Consider the following 18,099-nt stretch of genomic DNA (forward strand, 5'->3'; position numbering starts at 1 on the left):
GACCCAAGTTAAGCTAGCTAAAGCTTGTGTTATGGGTACTAGACAACTGATCCTAAGGAGGAGTTACATATGAATGTGGATGATTATAAGGGCCGAAAAAGAGATGGATGGACTGTGTGAAAGATGATATAGTAAGAAAGGAAGTAAATAACGAGATGACTGCGAACAGGGATGAATGGAAGAGAAAAACATATTACGCCGACCACAAATAAATGGGATAAGGAAGAAGCAGATGATGATGAGTTTATACATAGATTTTTTTAATACATACATATTATACATAAAAAACACCCAGACCGATACAAACAATCATACTCATAGAAATATTTGCGCAGAGAGAGGAATCAAACTCGCGACAATCGGAAGTAAAGCGGCATCTTAACCCCTACACCACCGAGGCCGTCAATACAAGAATATCATTCATGAATTATTAATAATATCAAAAGAATTTTAATAGCAGAATCTTTTATACCTATTTTCCATTCATTATATGTAATTTATGAATATTAACGACTTATTTACATTTTGGTATCGACAGCTAATTAAATAACTGTAACATTGGATCCACGTCATCACATATGGTATATGTTTACAATAGCAGTCTACAATTACATTTGTACATATAATTAAGTGTATAGTATAATATTCTGAGAATACAATACATCACGCCGAATGTTGATTTATGTAGTTGTATTATAAATATAATTGATAATAAGTATTGTTATCAAATTAATTTTTAGGGCATCTTCAAACGAGTGATATAATCTTATTATGAACTAGCTTTATGCGTGGAATTTAACTTTATTTTTCTAAATGAAAAGAGTTTTTCTAAAATAAAGGTAGCCTAAGTTATTCCTTATTATATCAGCTACCTGTCAATAAAAGTCCCGTCAAAATCAGTCCAGCCATTTCAGAGATTAGCCGGAACAAACAGACAAACTGACAAAAATTGTAAAGAAATTATTTTTTGTGTATGTACCTGTTGGTGTATGTGTATATATAGTAAAAAAGGTTATTTCAATATTACAAACAGACAGAGAAAAAATAAATTTGAAAAAATCTAAATGTATTTTATTTGACGTCTGACTCGGTAATCGTTTTTTTTTTAATGTTAAATTATTTATGAGTTAAATTATGTTGAAACATTACAGTAATGTAAAGTTTCATCAAAATCTGTTCGGTAGTTTTTGCGTGAAAGAGTAACAAATATCCATCCATATTCACAAAATTAAAACCAGAGACTATAAAATCAATCACAAACAATTTAATCATTTTTAATTGGCAGATAACAGAAATATATTTATGTAGTACCATCAAAAAGACTTAATCTTATAAACGAAACCATATTTCAAGAATTTCTCCGAAGAATGAACTGCTAGAAGTAGCTATCTCTTATAAAAAACATATCTTTAATTCGTATAATGTTAGCTTCGGTGGTCTAGCGTTCAGCTTACTTTCGACGGTCGCGGGTTCGATTCCTCGCATCTCACAAACATTTGTATTCATGAGTATGATAATTTGTATCGGTCTAGGTACTGTCTATGTATAATATGTATTTATTTACGAAAATAAAAAAATATATCTATGTACTAGCTTTTGCCCGCGGCTTCGCTCGCGTTAATTTAACCCCTTAGGTGTACAATTTATCAAAATCCTTTCTTAGGGGATGCCTACGTCATAGTAGCTTTATGCATGCAAAGTCTCAGCCCGATCAGTTTAAAATTGACAAAGTTTCATACAAAATTTCATCCCCTATTTTATCCCCTTGGGGGTAGAATTAATTAAAATCCTTTCTTAGCGGATGCCTACGTCATAACATCTACCTGCATGCCAAGTTTCAGCCCGATCCGTCCAGTGGTTTGGGCTGTGCGTTGATAGATCACTATGTCAGTCATCTTTGAGTTATATATATATATATATATATAGATATTTTTTATATCGCGTTTATTTTATTATATTTTCTTCTTAATAATGTTATTATTAAGATTAAAATACTATATAATATACGTCTGCAGCTGGCCTTACCCCACAATAGTATTCATTTTGAACATAGCTTATTCTTTTTTTATATGTTTTTTAAATTAGTATCAAATAGACATACCAACATATACTATTTTAAGAAAACCTGGTTAGGTTTTCTTGTATTTAACAATTGACATTGTTTTTTTTATATAATATTCTCTTATTTATGGTAATACCACAGATAACATAATTTTACATAGTAATGATGCAATAACAACAAAGAATTATGATATTGAAATAATAGAGTTGTAGCGTAGTGGTTATTGAACGTCGCGGGTTCAAATCTGATTGAAAACTATGATTTTATTTCAGTTTAGTTTTTATTTTGTACTTAATTTACAGATTTTAGAATATGATATCCAAAATATAATGGATGAAGAAAGAAAGAAAGAAAAACTATATCAATAAATAATTTTTAGTTTGTGTTTATATAGTAAGGTTAGCTGTACCCGCGACTTCGTCCGCGTGTAATTTTATTTTATTTTTCTAAACTAAATGTAGCCTAAGTTACTTCTCATTACATCAGCTGCCTGCCAATAAAAGTCCCGTTAAAATCGGTCCAGCTATTTCAGAGATTACCCGGATCAGATCGGAACAGACAGACAGACAGACAGACAAAAATTGTAAAAATATTATTTTGGTGTATATATACCGTTTTATATTCATGGGTATGCATGTAGTAAAAAACGGTTATTTCAATATTACAAACAGACACTCCAATTTTATTCACAAAACATTCAACTACTCTAGCAAACATTGACTGATGAAGTAGCCACTTTTTTTTCGTACTACTCTAATGCTGTTGGCCGCAGCTGGCCTTTACAGCTTCACCGGACGTTAGTGGGCGAGTGCAGATGGCACTCCAAACCAAAGGAAGGACTTATGGAGCGGCTGAAGGCCAACTCCCGCCTGACGAATACGACTTTAGTCTGAGGGCACCGCTAGGGGTTCGAACCTCGGCTCAGGCCATCGTAACATCGATCCCCGTTTGAATTGGACGGGGGATCGATCGGAGGGGTTGAAGTAACCACAATGGTGCAGCTCTTAATAACCCTCCTTATTCGATATAATTGGTTTTTACGGCCTCGGTTGTCTAGCGGTTTAGGACACCGCTTTACTTCCGATGTCCGCGGGTTCGATTCCTCGCACGGTACCAACATTTGTATTCATGAGTATGATTGTTTGTCTGGGTGTTTTCTATATATTTATATATATAATTTAACTTTATTTTTCTAAAATAAAAGTAGCCTATGTTACTTCATATTACATCAGCTACCTGCTAATAAAAGTCCCGTAAAAATCGGTCCAACGATTTTAGAGATTAGCCGCAAACAGACAGACAGACAAAAATTGTATTTATATTCATATGCATGTAGTAAAAAACGGTTATTTCAATGTTACAAACAGACACTCCAATTTTATTTATATGTACAGATGTACCGATGTTGTAACTTTTATATAATTACGACATCCTTTTTTTATGATTATTCAACATTTAAATTTTTTATTTTTTGTAGTATTTGTATGCTATCCAGGCTAAACATGTCGGAAATATACGAAATCGAAATAAACCACTCGACGACCCAGGACAGACGTGTCTGACAAACTCTTCCGATCGATCGCACCGTCCAATTCAAACGGGGATCAAAGTTACGACGACCTGAACCAAAGTTCGAACCCCTAGCGGTGCTCTAGACTAAAGTCGTATCCTTCTGGCGGAAGTTGGCCTTCAGCCGCTCCGTGACTCCTTTCTTTGGGAACCAAAGGCACTCGCGCCCTATCGTCCGGTGAAGCTGTAAAGGCCAGCTGCGGCCAACAGTATTACAGTAGTCCGAAAACAAATCCCTGACGAAGAAGGACTAGGAGAACTGACCCCAAACGGGGGAAGAAGGATTGTCGTAATGTGGACTGATGACCTTATTTCTAGTAACGTATCATATCAGGTTGACCTTCACGAGGTTTCCCCTGGAAACCATCGTGCTAAATTCCTGGTGAATTTGTCAAGATGAGCTAACTGATCAGACCTTATGTTCATCCTCCACTGGTGCCCCACCAGAGACGTTTTTTTTATACTACGATGCTGGCAAACAAGCATATGGCCCATCTGTACGGTAAATAGTTACCGTAGCTTATGTACGCCTGAGCTTGATACCATACATTAATTAACCAATTGTATTTAATAACCCTTTTTTTATGTTGTTTATTTTATACACATTTATACACACAATTGTATTTAATAACCCTTTTTTATGTTGTTTATTGTGTGTAAAATAAACAACATAAAATACTTGAGAAAAGAAATAAGAAGACGTTTTTTTTTCTTTCTTTTCTCAAGTATTTCTCTGCCGCTGTCGTCCCCTAAAGTCAGCGGAACATAACTAACTAACCTTCATTTAAAAATAAATCAAATAAGTTAAATTCGTATTGACGCATATTATATCAGTTGTACAAACATTTCATCATTGCCACCGTCAAATTATAGCTAATTTATATAATATTATTATTTAGTTATAATTTAAGAAAGTCGTAACATTGTATTTTTATATTTTTATATTTTGAGGTTAGAATTACAAAATTATTTGAGGTTAGAATTTATGACATGGCTGACCATGTCATAAATTCTAACCTCAAAGCGCTAGTAAAGTCAGCCCGTCGTGACAAATTCACTAAGAATTTATTACGATGGTTTCCGCACATGGTACATTACTCTACTGCGTTCTCCACTGAAGGAGGCCTCCAAATGGGGCACGGGGACTCCGCGCCCACCCTCCACGGATCACTCACCTCCTGAGAGCTTTGGATGCCCCTACATCCGCCGCTCTGTATTTTTATTGTATGTATATTGTATTTTTTACATTGCACTGAATAAAATATTTTTCTTTCTTTATTTCTTTCTTTCTCTGAATGTCCAACATTGGGGCCTAGGACATAAAACAGTCTAGCCCCCAGGCTCGCCCCCTGCCGCGTTGTATTCAAGTATACGGAGCGAAATGTGAACATGCCAAGTGTTGTCACCACCACGGACACAGGTGACAATGACTCTTATTACCCCGTTTGAGATTATAGTATATAGCATATATTGTTTTTGATATTCATATTAAACAATATAAAAAGAAGATCAAATATAATGTACATATAATTAAACTTAATTTACCATGTAGATAATTAAAGATAAATATAAAATAATCACTTTTTACATTCATATATGCACTGAAATGGCTCTACTCAGCTTTAATGTCCTATGTGAACATACAGCTGGTTTTCAGTCGCACCATAACGAGGTTAATATATATATATATATAAAAGGGGGAGAGAGAGAGGGCACTATTTAAAATATTAATGATAATAAATAAAACAAAATTACAACTAATAAATACAAACCAATACTTGAGAGTTTCTGAATCTCCTTCAATAGTATACATATAGCAAACAAATTAATGGCATTTTCCTCCAATACTTTTCTCCTCTACTTTTTTAAGACTGGTGTTACATATGAATGTGGATGGTTATAAGGGCAGAGGAAGGCCGAAAAAGAGATGGATGGACTGTGTGAAAGATGATATGGTAAGAAAAAGAGATGGATGGACTGTGTGAAAGATGATAGGAATAAATGTTGATAAGATTTTGAAAAGATTTAAAAAATTATAATATATAAAAAAAGTATGCAGTTCTTTTGAAATTTAGTTTATATGACGACTACATTAACCGATAGAGAGCAGTGGAAGAGAATGACATACTGCGCCGACCACAAATAATGGGATAAAGGCAAGGCAATGATGATGATGTTAAAGCAGGACTTATCTCTTCCAGTCAAACCAAGGCAGTGTGGTATAGGAAGTGTTGAGTGGGTCAAATTGTGCAAATAATAAATTTAATAATAATGACATAAGTAAAAATATAAATATTTGAAGAATTAATGTCCAAAATACAATAACCAATACATAATACATAAATTACAATATATGTATATAATATATCAAATGAAAGATAAAAAATTTACAATCATAACCCGCCGAAAATGAATTTGTATTTTTGTAATCATGTATAAGCTTATTTGAAAAGAATACGAGCTGAATTTCTTATCAGTTCTTCTCACCTCGAAATCATTCCGAACTGACGGTAGATTTAACATATCATAAGAGTCTTTAATAGATGTACGTGAATAAAGATATTTTTATTTGAATTAATTTAGAATTTAATATTAGTTGATATTCAACGACTTATTTGAGACCCAAAACTCAACAGGTACCTTCAACCAAGTAAGTAAAGTCAAGACATATGGTTAGTATTACATAAAATTCTCACTTACCGACTTATCATTTCATAAACTGAAAAATGCACAGCGAACAAAAGAGAATTGTACAAATCCGAATTTCTGTAAACTGCAAAATACATATTGAAGTTGTATTTAATTTTATTGTTTGCAGAGTGTGCAAAATTTCGACGTTATTGTATAATTTTAGTATAAATTGCCCACGAAAGTCTGTACGGGGCAGGTTACTTCTGGAAATCTAAAGGAAAATGAAGTTCAGCATAGTTCTTCTGGTCATAGCGGTAAGAAAATTTAAATAATACATCTGCCACACTAATATTATATTGTATATTTAATTAATACCCTTACACCTGATGGGGTAAACAGAGGGGTTGTTAACGATACTACAGTTCAATATAAACTGTAAAAACTTGTCTGCGTGTATTTAGTCTCACCTATTTCAGCCAAGCAGTTTGCTTTGTAAGCTGTTTCGGTTGTAGGGTGCAGAATTACAAATTCAAATTTAAAAATCATTTATTCATATAGGACATTTATGGATAGGATAGGATATTTATACAGCCGCTTATGAACGTCAAGTTTTTACATTATATATTTTCTTCCCTACTGTCCACTTCGGTATACAGCATAAGAGGCGTGATATATTAGTCCTCTAGAATGGGAATGCCCTAGTAGCGGATGTCACATGATAACGTGATATCCGTATAAGCTAACGACCCATCTGGTGGTAAGTGGTAATCATCTCCTGTATACATTTTTATACTACAATGGTAAACAAGTATACGCCGCTCAGACGCCTGAACCACCAGGGGTGTCAAGTTACAAACTATAAATGTGGAAAGGGGAAGAGGGAAGTGTTTCATAAAATGTGACCCTTTTTAATTGGGGGTTTGGGCTATTGTCAGGTGCTAAGAACTGTAACACTGCGACCTGTATAGATCTATTATACTCGCCAATATTCAAAGTTCGCTACTTGACCCGTGAGGGACAAGAATTGAAGGATATTAGGAACTTAAGTATGATATAATGAAAAAAGGGTTTAAGTAACAAACTTAGTGTAAAAAATCGTGAAATTGGACGGGGAGCCGTAGCCATAGGTTAAGTAAAATATCACACATAGCAGATTTCTAGGATCTTACCATGTTTTGTCGTCGGAGTCGAAGTAGAATGCGCATATGCATTTTACCCCGACTCCGAAGCCTCAACTTTAGCAATGCGCTTGCAGGTCCACCGTGTACAGTTTAAGTTGTCAAAAATCCCACTCACCACATCGCTTTCTCTCCGGCGGAAAAATGATCAAAGTTTTTTCACACGTTAAGAAGGGAGGAGGTCTTAAATTTGGAAACGTCACATTTCCATTTTATTGTTAAAACAGTTTTTCTCTGCACAGCCTATGGTTGACTGGTAGAAAATGCCTTAAGGCGTTGGCCGCCATATGTGCTTTTACCTTGGTATTTTGTGCATTAAAGTTATATAAATAAATAAATAAATAAATAAAACACGACACTATTATACTTTCACCAAATGTGACAGAGGGGGTGGGAGTAAAAATTACTGTGAGTAGTGTGACGTATCTATAAAAGATGTCCTCTTATAAGGAACATGCCATGAATATTTATTTTATTTTTGAAATAATTACTTTTGTTTTTGTTTTCAGGCCTTCGTGGCTGCCCAGGCCGCTCCTAGAGCCAGTAAGTACTTCTCTATCTTATGGTTTGGCATACCGCTTCATTTCCGGTAGTCGCGGATTCGATTCCTCGCACGGTACAATTTGTATTTATATATGAGTATAATTTTTTGTATCGATCTGGGTGTTTTCTAAGTATTTCTATCAGTAATCTAGTACCCATAACATAAGCTCTGCTTAGCTTGGGACTAGATGGCGGTGTGTGAATTGTCCTGAGATATTATTATCAGACCATAGAACATAAATTATCACATATAGAGTGATATCATTAAATCGAAGTTTTTCTTCTTTTTACGAAAACTAATTCGTTTTTCGCAACGCTTAAATAAGTTTTCTCTCAGCAAAATTTTGAAAGTGGTCAATGAGAAAATAATCTAGGAAATTTGAAATGGATCATTATTTTTAAAATTTTGGTTGAAGATTATTAATTTGATACTTAACTATCATTATATTATGTTCAATTTAGACAATATATTTTTAAATTACAGCTTATATAATATTTCGATTTTTTTGCGTGAAAGTAATAAACACTCATCCATACATACAAACATAGCTTTTACTTTCATAAGTTTAAAGTTACATTTAATAATATTTGTGCTCGTAATAACGGGAAACTGTATCATATCTACAATAATAATTGTCTAGGACAATTCACATAGCGTCATCTAGCCCCAAACTATGCTTAGCTTGGATAATAGATACTAGACAAATTTTTGTAACTTTTAAATTAATATTTTTCGTATATAAATTAATTGCCTAATAAATGCCTTCACCCTACACCCGAAACATAGCTTACAAAGTAAACTGCTTAGCAGCTGAAATAGGTGAAGTAGACAAAATGCACTCCAGAAGTAATGACATAAAATTTCTTTTCCAGACCCAAACGTCGTCATCTCCCAGGTATCGAGTAGCAGTTCTCAGAGAAGCAGTAGCAGCAGTAGCAGCAGTTCTGAGTCTTCTAGCAGTGAATCCAGCAGTTCACAGAGTAGTCAATCATCTCAGAGCTCGTCTCAACAGTCCAGTTCATCTTCTGAAATCATCCAATCATCTCAGAGTTCTGGTAACAGTGGCTCTAGCTCTTCATCTCAGAGCAGCCAGTCATCTCAGAGTTCTGGTAACAGTGGCTCTAGCTCTTCATCTCAGAGCAGCCAGTCATCTCAGAGTTCTGGTAACAGTGGCTCCAGCTCTTCATCTCAGAGCAGCCAGTCAGCTCAGAGTTCTGGTAACAGCAGCCAGTCATCTCAGAGTTCTGGCAACAGTGGCCAGCTCTTCATGCCAGAGCAACAGTCATCCAGCAACAGTGGCTCCAGCTCTTCATCTCAGAGCAGCCAGTCAGCTCAGAGTTCTAGCAGCAGTGGATCCAACTCAAGTAGTAACAGCGCCAGCAACAGTGCCAGTAACAGCGCCAGCAACAGTGCAAGCAACAGCGCCAGCAACAGTGCCAGCAATAGCGCCAGCAACAGCGCCAGCAACAGCGCCAGCAACAGTGCCAGCAACAGCGCCAGCAACAGTGCAAGCAACAGCGCCAGCAACAGTGCAAGCAACAGCGCCAGCAACAGTGCCAGCAACAGTGCCAGCAACAGTGCCAGCAACAGTGCCAGCAACAGTGCCAGCAACAGTGCAAGCAACAGCGCCAGCAACAGTGCCAGCAACAGTGCCAGTAACAGTGCCAGCAACAGCGCCAGCAACAGTGCCAGTAACAGTGCTAGCAACAGCGCCAGCAACAGTGCCAGCAACAGCGCCAGCAACAGCGCCAGCAACAGCGCCAACAACAGCGCAAGCAACAGCGCTAGTAACAGTGCTAGCAACAGCGCTAGTAACAGTGCCAGCAACAGCGCCAGTAACAGTGCCAGCAACAGTGCCAGTAACAGTGCCAGCAACAGTGCCAGTAATAGCGCCAGCAACAGCGCTAGCAACAGCGCCAGTAACAGTGCCAGTAACAGTGCCAGCAACAGCGCAAGTAACAGTGCCAGCAACAGTGCCAGTAACAGCGCTAGTAACAGTTCAAGTAACAGCGCCAGTAACAGTTCCAGCAACAACGCCAGTAACAGTTCCAGCAACAGTGCTAGCAACAGTTCAAGTAACAGCGCCAGCAATAGCAGCAGTAACTCGAGTGATTCCAGCAGTAGCGAAAGTAGCTCAGAGAACTCCAGCAGCAGCGGAAGTAGCTCACAAAACTCCAGCAGTAGCGGAAGTAGCTCACAGAACTCTAGCAGCAGCGGAAGTAGCTCACAGAACTCCAGCAGCAGCGGAAGTAGCTCACAGAACTCCAGCAGTAGCGGAAGTAGCTCACAGAACTCCAGCAGCAGCGGAAATAGCTCACAGAACTCCAGCAGCAGCGGAAGTAGCTCACAGAACTCCAGCAGCAGCGGAAGTAGCTCACAGAACTCCAGCAGCAGCGGAAGTAGCTCACAGAACTCCAGCAGCAGCGGAAGTAGCTCACAGAACTCCAGCAGCAGCGGAAGTAGCTCACAGAACTCCAGCAGCAGCGGAAGTAGCTCACAGAACTCCAGCAGCAGCGGAAGTAGCTCACAGAACTCCAGCAGCAGCGGAAGTAGCTCACAGAACTCCAGCAGCAGCGGAAGTAGCTCACAGAACTCCAGCAGCAGTGGAAGTAGCTCACAGAACTCCAGCAGCAGCGGAAGTAGCTCACAGAACTCCAGCAGCAGCGGAAGTAGCTCTAACAACTCCAGCAGTAACAGCGCCAGCAACAGTTCCAGCAACAGTGCCAGCAACAGTGCCAGCAACAGTGCCAGCAATAGTGCTAGCAACAGCGCCAGCAACAGCGCCAGCAACAGCGCCAGCAACAGCGCCAGCAACAGCGCCAGCAACAGCGCCAGCAACAGCGCCAGCAACAGCGCCAGCAACAGCGCCAGCAACAGCGCCAGCAACAGCGCCAGCAACAGCGCCAGCAACAGCGCCAGTAACAGCGCCAGCAACAGCGCCAGTAACAGCGCCAGTAACAGTGCCAGTAACAGTGCCAGTAATAGCGCTAGTAACAGCGCTAGTAACAGCGCCAGTAACAGCGCCAGTAACAGCGCTAGCAACAGTGCTAGCAATAGCGCTAGTAACAGTGCTAGCAATAGTGCCAGTAACAGTGCCAGCAACAGTGCCAGCAACAGCGCCAGCAACAGTGCTAGCAACAGCGCCAGCAACAGCGCTAGTAACAGTGCCAGCAATAGTGCTAGCAACAGCGCTAGTAACAGCAGCAGTAACTCCAGCGATTCCAGCAGCAGCGACAGTAGTTCAAATAACTCTAGCAGTAGCTCAAACAATAGCAGTGGGAGCTCTAGTAACAGCTCTGGCAGTAGTAGCAGTAATTCAAGCGGCTCCAGCAATAGCGGAAGTAGTTCGAACAATTCCAGCAGTGGCAGTTCTAGTAATAGCTCTGGTAGCAGTAGCAGCAACTCCAGTGGATCCAATGTCGTCCGCAGGTAATTTTAGTAATTACACTACATATTCACATATCACTGTAGGCCTGAGAACTTAGTCCACAGAATAGACAACTTTATGAGTTCATGAGCGTCACAAATTCTTAATAAACTTTGTGGATCACGTCACTATTTGGTCAAGAAGTACCACCAAAAATTATTCCGAGTGACTGCATTAGGCCCGTCCCTAGTTACAATCGTTGGATTTAAATGTATCCACCGTAATACCATTTGTCAAATATTATTTTCAGCATAACGTTGGCAATTGACATATCCACTGCCTGACCAATAACTAGTTATTACGATACAGTATTTTACTAATGAGGAAAGATAAATACAATCTAAGAACAGTTATTTTATTGAAGAATTATTATAATTACGTTGTAATAGATGATAATGACAAGATCCCTGCTTCCGTTACCGGTATACTCCGTACCACCCGCCAGAAACTAAAATACCATCCTGATCATCTGGACGAATGGCGGTCTTCCACAGTGCAGTTTTCTAGAAACTTTTTGCCTCGCACAACCACATTGTGGAATCACCTTCCAGCGATGGTATTTCCGAACCGATACGATATTGAAACCTTCAAGAAAAGAGCTTATTCCTTTTTAAAAGGCCGACAACGTATTTGCAACTCCTCTGGTGTTCATGGGTGGTGCGGGTGCTCATGGGCGGCGGTAATCACTTACCATCAGGTGAGCCGCATGCTCGTTTGTCCTGTGGCATCAGTGGAAATTAGTACGATGAGATTGAAGATCAGTTAGTAAGCTCATATCCGCGTTTTTACTATGACCGAATCACGGGCTTTGAAACACCCTGTCAGCTAGCAATGATGCCACATGTCCTAACAACTAGGGACTTCCTTTCAGCTTAACATCTTCACGGTGTGACGGAACTTCTCCTTTATTGCAAGAACTGTATGTCAGCTTAATTTCCTCAGGTATCCTATGGAAACCATTTTGGTTACTCAAAAATTCATCATCATAGGCTAACTGACTTGACTTTTTGCTCATATTATCACTTTCCACATGCGACTACCGTTATAGCAAATGGGTGTACATACACTGGTATACTATACCCATTTCTATTGTAGTTGTAATAATGATATTATTTTTGTTTCTAGTCGTTCCAGCAGCTCCTCATCAAACAGTGCGATAGCTAACAGCAGTAGCAGCGAATCATCTGGCGCCAACGGAAGCAGCTCCCGGTCGAGTTCGTCCAATGCTGCCATCGCCCAATCCTCCTCGAGCAGCAGCCAGTCTCAAAACGCTGACGGTAGCGAAAGTGAGAGCAGCCAATCCAGCCAGAGGGCCGCTCAACAAAGCAGCCAAAGCAGTCAAGTCATCAACGCTGACGGTAGCCAAAGCAGTTCGTCATCTAGTAACAACGCATCGCGCCAGGCTAGTTCAAGCTCCTCAAGAACAGTGAGCGCTGATGGAAGCTCCAGCGAAAGCAGCTCGAGTTCTTCAAGTTCATCAAGCTCGTCCTCTTCATCATCAAGTTGGTCAAGCGATTAAGTTCGATGAAGCCTTCTTCTAACCAACTGATTCGACAATTTATAATACTCTATGAAATTTCTTAATAATTGTTTTAAATTTTTAGATCTTTTGGTATAAGATTGTCGATGTCATTTGGTCTACTTGGCGTTCTTAAACGGATCTGATTTAGAATATGAAGGATAATCTAAATATCTTTCATTAATTTTATTATTTGATTGAATAGCAGTGAGATATAAACTTATGGATAGACTTATAGCAAGTATTTCTGAATACTTGATGGAATGTAATCGTATAAATATTGACTCAAGAAGCATTTAGTTGAAAATGTAAAAAAAAAGTTGCATATAATAAAAATTTTGTGAGCATCAATTACAGATGTTTTCTTTTTAACAAATTCAACATCGTCATTAAATCTCCCTTCAACAGAAATAACTGCAAAGATTGGAATTGATATAGTTTCGTTTGATGTCGTAGCTCTTCTCATATTATTATTATAATGGTTTAACTCAGTATTTTTTAATCTGTGGGTCGCCTTACTTGAAGTGTCGTCAGCTAAAAGAAAAAGTCTAGGTTCATATATCAACGTCATCGACGCCGACGCAGTGTAGTCCGCGTGATTAATAGATAAATGTACCAAAATACAAAAAAAAACCTAACTAACGTATGTAGACTTAATTAAATTATTTCTTTGGCTTTCTATGACACAAGGGGGTCGCCAGGATATTTCAAACTATAAAGGGGTCGCGAAATCAGGATTGAAAAACACTGGTTTAACTTGAACTATACCTACGAGGTTCGGTATCTTACTGTTAATGTATAGCTATGTTCATTTGTTGAAATTGTCATTGAAAGATATATTGCATCTACTTTTTAAAAAATCCAAATTTTTATTATCAAATACTTCTTGAGTAAAGTTTATTAACTGCGCTGTAAACGATTTCTTGGTAGACGATCAAGTATAGCATTAGCTACCTAAAAATGTTATGTTCATTGAAATTAGGCGTAAGCTAACTACCCGCCCCGACTTCGCACGGATGTTAATTGTAAAACTGGCAATTACCGCGCTATATGTTATTCTGACGTATAAGCGACTTCCGTTTAGTAGTTTTTGCGTGAAAGAGTATCAAACATCCATCCATGCTCATAAACTTTCGCGTTTATAATATTAATAAGATATAAACCTTCTTCTTGAATCACTCTATCTATTGCTAAAAACTGTTTTAAAATACGTTTAAAAGATCTAAGCGAATAGACAGTGAGAGCGACTTCTTTTTATACTATATAAAGACATTTGATACGGCACGATGATTTCATGAAAATTAATATTGAGGGGAAAATCTAGCTACATCAAACAAACTGAGGACAAAATGGGAGTCATTGTCGTATCAAGTTTTAGCATGATGGAAATCCGTTTATGAATGAATGAAAGATAACATATTTTAAAAGCTAGGGTGAGAGAAGTAACAAACATCCATCCATGGTTAATTCATAAACTTTCGCTCGTTTTAACAAGTGGTTGAATTATTACGGTTATTATTGATGAAGAAAAACATATGTTAGACATAAACTAACTGATCCCGCGACTTTGTCCGCGTGAAACTTAACTTATTTTTATAAAATATGAGTAGCCTAAGTTACTCCTTACTACATCAGCTACCTGCCAAAAAAGTCCCGTCAAAATCGGTACTGCCATTTCAGAGATTAGCCGGAACAAACTAACCGACAGACAGACAGACAAAAATTGTATAAAATGTTATTTTGGTGTATGTACCGTATTTATATTCATATGCATGTAGTAAAAAACGGTTATTTCAATATTACAAACAGACACTCCAATTTTATATATATTGCTAAGCCTTAATTAGGTCCTGGAAGACGTTACTATTTTAACGAACAACTTTTGTTCTACTAATTTCCCTTAAAACATTTTTTTTTTAATACAATTGGGATCAAAATTAGTATGTAAATATACAATAATTAGAATAGAATAGAAATAGAATAGAAAATCATTTATTCAAATAAACTTAATTTAAGCACTTTTGAATAGTCATAACAATTTGTTTTTTATCTACCACTCGTTTGGAAAGCTGTCTCATCACAAGAAGAACGAGCAAGAAACTTGTGTGTTGCTCTTTTAAATACTCCTTGTAAGTTTACATTTACAAGTCGAAACGTGTGAATACAAACTACCAACAAGCACTAATTTTTTGGGTCAAATATAAATATGCAATAAGATTAAATCAGTCGTAGTGATAAGAGCAGACCAGTCCCTACAAGCAGCACTCGTTCACGAGTATGACGGATGAGCCAGCCATCACTGCGCTCGACCATATTTTAGGGAGTCCATTGACCAGGCCCACCACGCCGCCACATGTCTGGACATTTTAGTGAGCATGACTACTCATTCCACACGACCACGTTTACCCTTTGAAAAGTACCGAAAAGTACCGTAAAGAATTAGTTACCCTTTGAAAAGTTCAGGAAATGATTTGTCATTTCCTGAAGGCTTACAGCTCAGAACATGCGGGCCCACCGTTCGTGATAAATATTTAAATCTAGTTGTGCCTGCGGTTTCACCACCATTAAATTCATGGCATGTAATAATAATAATAACCCTGGACAATTAACACAGCGCCATCTAGTCCCAAGATCTTCTGTTATGTGTACTAGACAACTGATATTTTTTTGTAATAAAATTATAAGTCAGGAAAACATTAATAAATTCAAATACTCTATGTCGCCGCTGACTTTCGCGGAAGTTTTTGATGAAAATGACACAAACACCACGTTCAATAAAGTCCATGAGTTAACCATCCTGTGCTATAATCTTTGTTTTCCTCAAATAACAATAAAAACTATAATAAACCAGTAAATACTAAATGGCTGACCCCTTGGTCAGCCATTTAGTTTTAAACCACGTTTTAAACCCTTGTTTAAAACGTGGTTGCTTAAACAAACGACGGCTGTACTTAAATTATCGGTATTATTTAATAGAAGTAATAAACCTCAATACCACCCTTTAATCTTATATACAAAACATATACCATTGTGGGGACTGGTCTGTTCAGGTTGCGAACACTGATTAGATTTTTTGATTTTTTTTTATATAGCATATGCTGGTGGTCACTCTATTCTCCCAAATTTGAATTTAAATGAAATAGTATTATTGTAAATATGTACAACATTAAAAAAAAGTACGAGCTGAGTTTCTTGTCAGTTCTTCTCATCTCGAAGTCATTCCGAACTGACGGTAGATTTGACATATCATAAGAGTATCTATAATAGACCTACATGAATAAAGATGTTTTGAATTTTTTTTTTAATACAGTTATTTGGACAACACTAAGTCCTTAACAAATTTCTGTTTAAATATACAAATCAAATCAAAATATCTTTATTCGTGTAGCTCTATTACAGACTCTTATGATATGTCAAATCTACCGTCAGTTCGGAATGATTACGAGATGAGAAGAACTAACAAGAAACTCAGCTTTATTTTTTAAAATTAATATTAATATTATTAACATGACAAAGAGGCTTAAAAGATCTGCAATCATTTGGTTCGCTGGTAAGAAATAAATTTTTATATGACCATTCCCTACCGCCTCCCGGACGAAATTAAGAACTACTAGTATGTATGCAGTAGTACCTGCGAGTACCTGCTAGGACTTAGCATGGAACATACTATTTTCAGTTAGTCGGTGTAAAGATGTAAAAATTATTGTCTATTGAGATTACAAACTGTAAGATATGGAGATAGATAATATCGCACCCGTTCACTTAGCTGTTATATATGGGAATGCCTTCAACAAACTCTGGTTGTCTTAAATTCTACACGCCACTTTATATATACAAATATCTTATTACCTACAAAGTATAAAAGTAATATATAAATACACTACATAAACCACGTGATGCCCGTAATACATCTCACACCCCCTCCGATCGACCCCCCAACCATCCAACAAACGGGGATCTAAATTACGACGGCCTGAGCCGATGATCGAACCCCTAGCGTTACTTTAATCTGACCAAAGTAATATGAGAGGTTGGCCTTCAGCTACTCCATAAAATTATAGTGCCATCTAAGCAATTGTATAAGAAAGAGTAAGGAAGCGCCATCTAGTCCCAAGCTAAGCAGAGCTTGTGTTATGGGTACTAGACAACTGATATAAATACATGGATACATTTGTTTTGTAAATGAATACATATTATACGTAGAAAACACCCAGACCGATACAAACAATCATACTCATGAATACAAATGTTTGTACCCTGCAAGGAATCGAACCCACGACCATCGGATAGTAAAGGTGTGCTAAACCACTAGACCACCGAGGCTGTCAAATAGAGGTAGTATAAAGATAAATAAGATTTATATATAAATTGCTACCCAGGGCGGGCTTTGCATCAGTGTACATGTATTATATATATAAACCTTCCTCTTCAATCACTCTATCTATTAAGAAAAACCGTTTCAAAATCGTTGCGTAGTTTTAAAGATTTAAGCATATATAGTCATATATAGCGACAGCGACTTTGTTTATACTGTGTACTGATGGTGATGATGATGACTTGCTGCCCGTCCTGGCTTTGCATCGGTGTACATTTGTTTTTTTTTTATAACACAGGGGACAAACGAGCATGTGGCTCACCTGATGGTAAGTGATTACCGCCGCCCATGAGCACCCGCAACACCAGGGGAATTGCAAGTACGTTGTCGGCCTTTTAAAAAGGAATAAGCTCTTTTCTTGAAGGTTTCAATATCGTATATGTAGGTTCGGAAATACCATTGCTGGAAGGTGATTCCACAATGTGGTTGTGCGAGCAAAAAGTTTCTAGAAAACAGCACTGTGGAAGACCGCCATTCATCCAGATGATCAGGATGGTATTTTTGTTTCTGGCGGGTGATACGGTGATGAAACTCAGCAGCTGGTATTAATCCGAACAATTCCTCAGAACACTCCCCGTGATATATGCGGTAGAAAATGCACAGAGATGCAATATCTCGCCGCAAAGCCAAAGGGTCGAGTCTGTCACATAGACGTTGATTACCAATGATTCTGGCTGCTCGGTTCTGAATGCGGTCAAATGGAAGTAGCTGGTATTATGGTGCTCCCGCCCAGAGATGAGAACAGTATTCCATATGCGGCCGGATCTGCGCCTTGTATAATTGCAAGCGATGGG

The 18,099-nt window shown here is 37.9% G+C and overlaps 1 protein-coding gene across 1 annotated transcript; it reads left to right on the forward strand.

The window, feature by feature from the left end:
• Positions 1-6,543: 6,543 nt before the first annotated feature.
• On the forward strand, positions 6,544-13,248 carry LOC131845256 (serine-rich adhesin for platelets-like). The gene is made up of 4 exons (XM_059194296.1): positions 6,544-6,576; positions 7,950-7,983; positions 8,857-11,413; positions 12,537-13,248. The coding sequence occupies exons 1-4, from the start codon at positions 6,544-6,546 to the stop codon at positions 12,928-12,930; spliced, it is 3,018 nt and encodes a 1,005-aa protein (XP_059050279.1). The 3' UTR covers positions 12,931-13,248.
• The last annotated feature ends 4,851 nt before the right edge of the window (positions 13,249-18,099 follow it).

Source organism: Achroia grisella, unplaced genomic scaffold (genome assembly GCF_030625045.1).
Source record: "Achroia grisella isolate CSIRO2021 unplaced genomic scaffold, CSIRO_AGI_Agris_v1 utg461, whole genome shotgun sequence".
NCBI classification, from domain to species: domain Eukaryota; kingdom Metazoa; phylum Arthropoda; class Insecta; order Lepidoptera; family Pyralidae; genus Achroia; species Achroia grisella.